Below are 9,189 nucleotides of genomic sequence, written 5' to 3'. Positions count from 1 at the left end.
CCCGCGTCTTGCGCAGGCTCTGTTGTGCTTGGGAGGTGGTGAACTGGTTGGGTCCGGGCTGCAGCTCTGGAGGGTTCTCCCCCACCCACACCCGCGGTGACTGGGGTGTGACAGTCTCTCCTCCCGGGCGCGCACAATCTGAGGTTTGCAGAATGAAAATCAATAAAATCAATGCAAATGCAAAGAACGCGAAACATGTTGGGTTGTAATTATTTGCGTTTGTTAAATTCTTTTATTTTTTAAAAAAACCCATTTTCTTCTTGGAAAAGGTGGCTTTGGCTCGGATCAGGGCCTCGGAGAGGGACGCAAAAGCCCCCGTATCTCCCCGCAGGGGACGGGCGGGGGGGAGGCCTGTCCTCGGTCCCAAGCCGCTCAAACTTCCCGGAGCGGCAGTGCTCGGTCCAGCGGCGGGAGTGGAGCCCCTGGAGCGCTCGGCTTCCCGATAAGGCTTTCCCCCGCGCCTCGTTGTCCACACTTTAGGGAGATGCACCACCCCCTTCATCCGCATTTCCCCGGTTCACCACCCCCACGCCACGGGGGCCGTGCCTCCTCCCCTCCCCCCGAGCTCTCTTCGGCGCTTTAAATAATGATATTTGCATGCAGGGAGCGATTCATAAATATGTCAGGGCTGGTGAAATATAGGCAACATTTCAAACTTTCTATTTAAAAAACATGAATTATGGCCGCGCAAAATGTGTTCCCATTTAAAGGCGATACGAAGTATTTGGTGTCTCGTCCCCGGGCCCATCCATCACGCAGACAATAAAGAGAGTTTTTCGCCCTGACACCCGCGATTTATGGGCGCCCTTCTCTGCCCTCATCACTCACCCGCCGCGGCCGGCCCGGCGACAGGCCCCGCGGAGAGACCGGCAGCCTCCCCCCACCCCCGCGCTGGCCCGGGCGCGCACTTTGCGCCCTGACCAGCCCCCCAAGACTGCCGCTCCCAGGGGGGAAGCGCCCGCTCCAGGGAGTTGGGAGGTCGGCGGTGATGGTCTAGGCAGCCGAGCAGGAGCTGAAACCAAACTCTTCCTCTCACCTCGGTTCAAGCCTCTCTTAGGACGGGCTGAGCGCGCCAAGGAGCGGCCTTGCGGGCGGGCTCAGCGTCCGGGCCTCGCCAGCCAACCGCTGCGCTGCGCTTGTGAGTTTCCAGCGCAGACTGCGGGAGGTTATTTACGCGCGGGTTCGAGGTTAGGGGAGAGGACTGGGCTGGGGGCTCCCCAGGCCGATTTCTAGGCATTCCTCCCCGGGAAAGCCGAGCTGGTCCCCAGCTTTCTTGAACCCTGACGGGCGGACGCTTCTGGGCAAAGCTCTTTCTGCAACTTTTACAACGCTTCCTTCTCCCTGGTGCGATCCCCACAAACACATCCTGGGAGTCCGCTACACATTAGAAACTATTTTTACGGACTGGGGCCGAGGAGTTGGCGAGAAATAAGGAAGGGGAGGCGCCTTCCCTAGCGTTTTGCCTAGGGCCAGGATCAGCCGCCCCAAGCCTTCTTCGCCCACCGCCCCCACCTTGCGCGCGCACACACCAGCGCTCCGTCCTAAGTCGCCACCGAATCGTTGTGGCAAAGTTGCGTCGAAGAAAGTTCGGGCTTCATTTGCCGCGGAATTTGCTTTCAGTTTTCGCCCCGGGCGTACTCGGCCCGGCGGGCTTCCGAAGCACCACCAGAGGTGGGGGCTGCCGGGCACTGTGGGGCAGCAAGGAGCCGCTCCCGGCCTGAGGGCGCTGATAGTCCAGCCTCCTTCGGAGGCCGGACCTACAAGCCTCAGGATCACCAGCAGCCACCTCCCATCCCGTGCTGGGCCGATGCGTCTTCGTACACTCGAACCGGGAGCTGTTTCCTGCCGGATGCCTGAGAGCTGAATTTATTCGGATACAGACAGAGCAAACCGCAGAGAAATCCCGTCGATTCTAAAAATGACAAGGTTGAATTTATTAGATCAAGATTCATGTGTAAGTGCAGGGAGATGAACATTATACAAACAGCTCCACGTCCAGTGTGAACGGAAGATCGCTTCCGGTTTCAAGGGCATGTAACGTAACATTTTAATATTTAGATCTATAAAGGGATATAAAATATTATTAAATTCTTGGTGTGTGCACATACAGTTAAGTTGGAAAAATTCTAGAGCAAGTGTTTTGTTTTTTTGGGGTTTTTTTGTTTTTTTACAGCTCCTGCTTGAGTGCAATTCGGGCTCGAGATAGCCTTATGTCCAAATAACCACCCAGCGAATATTTCCTATAACCAGAGTGAGTTTTGCTACGTTGAAGTTGTGTACCTCTTTAAATATCTGCGCTGTCGCAGAGGTGAAATAAATACATTTAAGAAGAGCAGTCACACAGATAATTGCTACATTATTGCTACAATATTTCCGGGTATGGAAATAAATATTACTACCAGGATGGCTGTGGAAGGTGTGCACAAATAGGAGGGCTTTTAAGAACCCGGGGTGGGAGCCACGGGTCCTGCAGCTCTGGAATAGAATAGGCTCTATTCGATACCCTCGACCTCGGACCACGCCGTGACAGCTGGGAGAGGCTCGGCCCGGACGGCCAACACTGCTTTCCCTTAGGGTTCTCCCGGATACACGCTCGGAGGGGGAAACTTCACCAGGCGCTGAACTTGGCATTTGGGGTAATAGGACCTGGGGTCATGCCGGCAAAGCTTCCCCCTTACCTACGTCGACGATCCCACAGTCCTAGCTCCACTGGGCTCAGGCAGCGGCCATTTGGGCCTATCAATCTGGAGCAAGAGCTCAGAAAAGGACGGGTCGCGCTTGGTTCCAAGGTGTCTCTAAGCGCAAAGCTGGAGGACACTGGAGAAGGCCACGATTTCGCGGCTGTGCGGAATCTGGGCCCCACCCGACACGGGGAGAGCCAGTTTGAAGCCGTAGAAGTGATTATCTGACTGCATTTACTTATTAAGTGTTAGGCACCCCCTCACATCCTCAGTGTTGAACCCCAGATGCCCCGAGGGTCCCCACCACATATTTGCAAAGCTCAGGCAACAGAGAGAGAGAGAGAGAGAGAGAGAGAGGTCGGCGAAGTTGCAGCTGTGAAATTCCAAGGCCAAATACTTATTCTAGAATAGGGTGCTTGCAAACGTCCAACCATCACACTGCCCTGGACCTTTCTTCTCACCCCTCCAAACGCACCCAACCCTGGCACAGTCGCAGAGCTTCTGAGAGCCCCTGCTTGGGGAAAAATTAGGCAGGACTTTGTCAGGAGTTCCTGGGAATTGCACACACTCCTGAGGCAGCCCTGCCGCAGAAAAATAACCCGGACCCTGAGAATGCCCTGCTTCAGAGAGGGTGACTGCGCCGAAGTAGTATATACAGTATACCGAGTGGAGGGAGAGGGAATAGAAAATATTCCCTGTCAAACAGGAAAAGGGGGAAATGAAGAGGAGGAAAAAAGAATAAAATGGTTAGGGAGTCTAGAAAGAAGCGGGTGAGGAAACAAAAAAGAGAAGCGGGGGTGAGAAAAGGCCAGGAGAGGCGAGCCGAAAAGAGTACAGGCCACGGCGAGGCCCTGGGACCAGGCCAGACCGTGGCTCCAGCAGGCCCGGTGTCACCGCAGGCCGGAGAAGAGGTGAGGGCCGCCCGAGACCGTCCCCCACCAGCCCTGCGAATCTGGGCCCCGCTCCCAGTCCGGAGGGGCGGGCCTAGGTCCAGCGGCCTCGGCCAGTTCTTACTCTTCCCCCTCCCGGGAGACCACAAGGCGGGGCGGGACCGTGGTGGGGAGGCCCCCAGGGGCGCGCGCCAGTCCCGGACTGTTTGGGCGCTCTGGGCCAGGCTTTCCAGCTCGCCGGGCCTGACCTGTCAGGCGGATTATCTTCGAGGGAGATTAATAGGGGAGGCGGGCTGCAATAATAATCGTTTTGTTTGATGTGACAACTCTGATAGGCGTTGATTTACTTACAAACTGATAGGCTTTTAATTGAGCGCCTCCGCCGAGCCCGAGATGAAAGGGAAGCGGCGGTGAAAGGCGGCCCGCCTGCCCTCCGGCCTCAATACTGATTAGCCATCTCGACAGTGAATAGTTCAAGGCATTTTCAAACTTTTTTCCTCAGCTCTCTCGCCTTCCTTCTCCTCCCACCCCCTCCTCAAATATCTGCCATGCCCACTCCTTTTTTAGAGAAAACAAATCATTTACACTGTGTGCAAATAAAATCCGCAGGACATCCACGCCAACCGCCGCTGGGGTTGGAGGCTTTAGGCCTAGTGTTGAGTAATTAATAACTCCCCCACCCTCAAGGCCTGCAAGGCCTTCAGGGATTTGGCCTCCCGGGAGAGGTGCGCAGGCTCGGATGCTGGCGCCTGCGGAAAGCCGGGACGCGCAGGCCCCCAGGCGCCCCCATGCGCTCGGACCTTCCGAGTTGGGGTTTGCGAAGAGTGAACGCATGCGGACCGCGGCCCGCGCGCGCGCACCGCACGGCGCAGGCCTGCGAGCGTGTGCCGCACACCGAGGCACGCCCATTCTGGGGCACGCGGGGCCCACACTCTGGTTCCCCCAGGTTTTAGGTGCTGGGGTTGCCGCCCCTGAGCCGCCCGGTGTAAAGAAAAACCTTCTGGAATTCCAGGAGAGGGAAAGAACTGAGTCTGGAGACTGGGGGTCTGTCGGGGTGGGGGGCGAGAGGAGACGTCCGCTGTCACCTCCAGCTCCGGATGCCGCCCCCAGCATTCAGTGTCCGGGCCTCGCGAGGAGGCTGCGGGGACGCGCGACTCACGGCTGGGCTCGCGAAGCTGGAAACTCCACAGATGATCCCTGCCGGCACCTCGACAGACGCGCACTCAATGACACAGACACTAACACACCCGCAGGATACAAGCGGCCTCCACCACACGCTGCCCTGCGGAGACAGCTTAGGACTGTCCTGCCCTCAGAAACAGGCATCTGGGACTCGCTCCCCAAAGATTATTCAGACAATCTTCATAACGTCGCGTGTGGCCTCACCACCGTCTCACGGACTCACCTTCCTCACCTCCGCACGGACAGACACCAAATCCCCTTGAACGCAGGTGTGTTCTTACACCTATACACACGCACACCGACAAACAGCAGCCCAAAATACACACTTCCCTCTTCTCCAAATTATCTTTAGTCAAGTTACAATCTCATCAAGTTTACCAACAGAAAGAGTCAAGGGATAAGATTAAAACACAGGAAAAGAATGCCTACGAGAAAATTCTAAAACTCACCCCAGAAAGTTCTCGGTACCTGTGTGGAGTGGAAGAGAGACTAAAGGGGGGTTGGGGGGTGAGAGAGGAGAAGGCGAGCCTGCGGAGGGCAGGTCCCAGACTCGACCCCCGCGGTATGGGGCTCAGCGCCGAAGGAAATCGGGTCGCCAGACCCGGCCCCCGCCCCCCCGCGCGGGTACAGACTGGCTCCTGGCTCCCCGCGCTCCCTGCCCTACCATTTATCAAAGGACTTGAAAACAAAAGAAGAGCCGGGGCGGAAAAGTGGGGGAGGGAAGATTCAAAGTCGTCCAAGTCCATCCGAGGAAGGGATTGTGTCCTCCTATTGCCCCCTTCCAGTTTCTGCGAGTTTCTGGAGGCAACTTCCGAACTCGCTCCGAACGAGACCAAGCGCTGACAACACACACAGCGGCACAGACGTACATAGACCCTTGTGCACCCAGCTCCAGGTACACAGAGGCACGCACAGCGCCTCCCCTCTTCCTTCCAAACCGCCCGAGTGACGGTGCAAATCTTGGGGGAACACGGCAGTCCCGCTCCGCTTCCCTGAAAGACCCAAGTTCCTACAGGCAGCTGCCGCCTCCCTCTCTCGCTCCTTCCCTTTGCTTTCCCAACGCAGGTCAGTCCCGGCTTGGCGTTCCTATAAATTCGAGCAAGCAGCCCAGAGCAACCCCGGCTGCCAAATCTGCGGGGATACCGCAGGGTGGGAGAGGACTGGAAAGGGGACCTGAGTCAGCTTGAGACGTCTCCACCGTACACCCATGGCCAGGCCTCTTCGCAGCCTCTCAGCCCTACCACGATCGGAAGGGAGATCAAAGAATTAAGTCGGGGAGGAGGTACCCCACCACTGACCTCCAGGACTCAAAATTACGTTGTGGTGTGGCTCTTAGAAAGAAGTGTGAGTTTGGGGTCGGGGCACTACGAAGGGTGGGGTCCGCGGCAGGCTAGCAGCCTGACATCCTCATGCTCCCGAGGGACTATCCTGGGGACAAAAATATCTCCCATCTTAGACGTCGCCGTCGCCCGTCTCGGGTACCCGGGGCAGCTCCTCCCTCCGCGGCCCCAACAGACTGAAGTCCCAGAGGTAGAAAGGTGTATCTTTCTTCCACATCGAGACAGATGAGGCGCACACCTCCGGCCTGTGCAACCCTCTCAGCGCCCTGGGCACACCTGCGCACTTTACTCTCACTATTCATTTTCCTAACACGGAGAGCCTCTTTTCCTCTCTTTCATTCTTTTTCTTAGAGCCACCCCCACCCCATCTCAAGAGGCTGCTCCTCTTTCCCCCTCCGCTGGCTCCCCCTTGGTCTCTTCCTTACTCTCCATCTCTCTCTCTCTCCCTCTCTCTTTTTCCCTTCAAGTCGCACCCGCCTTGTAATCAGCAACAAAAGCTGACATAAATCACGGGCGGATTGACAAGAGCTGACAAATAACTGATTGATTGCGGTCGAGGAACATTGACAATTGATGGAGGGGTGGAGATGCCCAAAGAACTGAGGAGAGGGGGAGAGAGTAGAAGAGAGGGTAGCAGGGGAGAGTAAGAAGGGGGGGCAGAAGACTGAGTGTGAAACAGAGGAAACATGTGACCCCCGCTCCAGCCCCAATCTGCTCGTCCCCGAGAGTCACGTGGCTGGGAAGGGCTGAGAGCCCCGCGCAAAGCCGGGAGAAGAGCTGCCGCCGCCTCCGCTGCCCACCTAGCTTCTGGTTTCTCCGCTACCGAATCTCGGGGAAATCTAAGCGGGCGGGCGACTTCCTCTGTCCCCCGCTCCGCCCCTTTCCTTACCCTTGCGGCCGCGCCTCGAGAGATTTCAATTACTGAGCGAGAAAGAATATTTGGTGTGTGGGTCCCCTGTGCGCCCCTGGAGTTGATAGTCCGGCCGTTGTCCAGACTTCCGCCGTTGCTCCTTCTGGTCACCCCCTCAATCTGTTTCTCATACGCACCCTCCTAAAAAAAAAAAAAAAAAAAAAGGCTTCAGTTTATTTTCGAGCCAGGGAAAGGAAGGACGACGAGGAAGAAAAGAGAGGGAGGCGGCAGATAGCAAACGCAGAATAAATGTCCACCTCGTCCTCGGAGCGAAATCGAGGGAGGGGACACGCGGGAGGGGGGCGGTGAAGAAGGAGCTGCCCATTAAAACCAGCGCTGAGAGTCCTGGCTGCGGCGGCGGCGGCGGCGGCGCGGGACGCGTCACATCCCCTTGACCCTCCAATCACCTCGGGCTCCCATTTGATTGGAAGGCGGCAAAGGCTTTAATCTCCCCCTCTGTGCAGCTGCTTTTGAAGTGAGTTTCCTCGCCAGAGCCCCGGCTGGACAGGCAGCGGCTCACATCGCCAAGCGCAGCGCCAGCGCCGGGTCGCGAGTGCGCAGCGCAGGGGCACAGCCCGAGGCGGACACGGCGAGCCACCCTGCACTCCCACAGTCCGGCCGGCTCCTCCCGCTCGGCCACGGCACCGCTGCGGGCCACCCAGGATTATTCGCTTCTGGCTCCAGGCGCCGAGAAGGCGCGCTGGGTGCCCGTGGCCGCCGCGCCAGCTCCTCCTCCTCCTACTGCTTCAGCTCCCCGGGCGAGCGCGCAGCCCGGAGCCCGCCCCGCGCCTCCCGGAGCCCTCCCCCCGCTGCTCCCATGCGTGCGGGTGGGTCATGAGCACAGCGCCCTCGCTTTCTGCCCTAAGAAGCAGTAAGCACAGCGGCGGCGGCGGCGGCAGCAGTGCGGACCCTGCCTGGACCAGCGCGCTCTCTGGAAATAGCTCCGTCCCCGGCCAAGGCTCGTCCCCGGCCGGCAGCACCAAGCCTTTTGTGCACGCTGTGCCCCCCTCTGATCCTCTCCGCCAGGCTAACCGCCTGCCCATCAAGGTGCTGAAGATGCTGACGGCACGGACTGGCCACATTTTGCACCCCGAGTACCTGCAGCCCCTGCCTTCCACTCCCGTCAGCCCCATCGAGGTAAGGACCCTCTCCCCGGTTCGCGCTGGGACCACCACCCTGGCTGCCGCTCCACCAGATTTCTTTCTCTCGGGATCTGGGGGTGGGAGTGGGGGGGTCAGAGTGATTCAGCTCCGGGATGGGGGGAGAGCATAGTGCTCCCGAACCGTAAAACTAGGGCGGAAAGGGGGGAGGAGGTAGGATGGAGTGTGAATGCAAGGGGACAAAGCAGCCAAAACTTATTTCTCTCTTTGGTATTAAAGCCCCAACCCCGACCCAGGCCCCCTCACTTTCGGCCCGGGAGACGGGCGAAGCCCGAAATGCGGCTCCAAAGTCTCAGTCTTAAGGTTCCCCAGAAGCTGGTATTTGTACACAGCCTCTAAGGCGCCAACTGCCGAAGCCCTTACTCTGAAGAATGTGTGTGTGTGTGTGTGTGTGTGTGTGTGTGTGTGTGTGTGTGTATGGTGGGGTAAGGTATAGCTCTGGGTTTAGGAGTCAGAAACCAAAACATTTAGTGGGTATTTTAAAATATACAGTTAGCGCTTAGACAGGGCAGGAAATATCCTGATTTGGCGGGCGGGGGGGGGGGGGGCTGCCGCCTTTCTCAAGGGCGAGTGTCTGTCTGTCTGTCTGTCCGTTTGGGGGGAGGTGAAGTGGTGCTGCCTAGAATTGCGCCTAGAACTGGGAGGATCTTCAATGACGGTTGCGGAAGGGCGTTTGAACCCTAGAAGCCAGGATTCTAAAGGGTTTCCCCTTCTTTCTCTTTGTGCTACCCCCAACCCCACGTCTGACCCCGCAGCTTGATGCCAAGAAGAGCCCGCTGGCGCTGTTGGCGCAAACATGCTCACAGATCGGGAAGCCCGACCCCTCGCCCTCTTCCAAACTCTCCTCTGTCGCCTCCAATGGGGGCGGTGCGGGCGGTGCCGGGAGCGGCACCGGGGGCGACAAGGACGCAAAGTCGGGCCCCCTCAAGCTGAGCGACATCGGCGTGGAGGACAAGTCGAGTTTCAAGCCGTACTCCAAACCCGGCTCGGATAAAGAAGGAGCCGGGAGGCGGCGGCGGCGGAGGC

General features: G+C 58.2%; 2 protein-coding genes across 2 annotated transcripts in view; one reads left to right on the top strand and one right to left on the bottom strand.

The window, feature by feature from the left end:
• Positions 1–213: 213 nt before the first annotated feature.
• Positions 214–7,822, bottom strand: LOC117802806. Its single transcript, XM_034663593.1, has 4 exons — positions 7,746–7,822; positions 7,261–7,444; positions 6,983–7,144; positions 214–1,912 (listed from the first exon to the last, which is right to left on the bottom strand). Exons 1-4 carry the CDS (start codon positions 7,820–7,822, stop codon positions 1,595–1,597), a joined length of 741 nt encoding a protein of 246 aa, XP_034519484.1. The 3' UTR covers positions 214–1,594.
• ZNF503 (zinc finger protein 503) overlaps positions 7,366–9,189 on the top strand; it is a 4,915-nt gene continuing 3,091 nt past the window's right edge. The window contains 3 exon segments of the mRNA XM_034662729.1: positions 7,366–8,140; positions 8,919–9,155; positions 9,157–9,188. Of these exon segments, the coding sequence (XP_034518620.1) occupies positions 7,838–8,140; positions 8,919–9,155; positions 9,157–9,188 (572 nt within the window). The 5' untranslated portion in view covers positions 7,366–7,837.

This window comes from Ailuropoda melanoleuca, chromosome 6, assembly GCF_002007445.2.
Source record: "Ailuropoda melanoleuca isolate Jingjing chromosome 6, ASM200744v2, whole genome shotgun sequence".
Lineage (NCBI taxonomy): Eukaryota > Metazoa > Chordata > Mammalia > Carnivora > Ursidae > Ailuropoda > Ailuropoda melanoleuca.
Note: the sequence above shows the minus strand (reverse complement) of the source record. Positions and strands in the feature narration are given on the sequence as shown.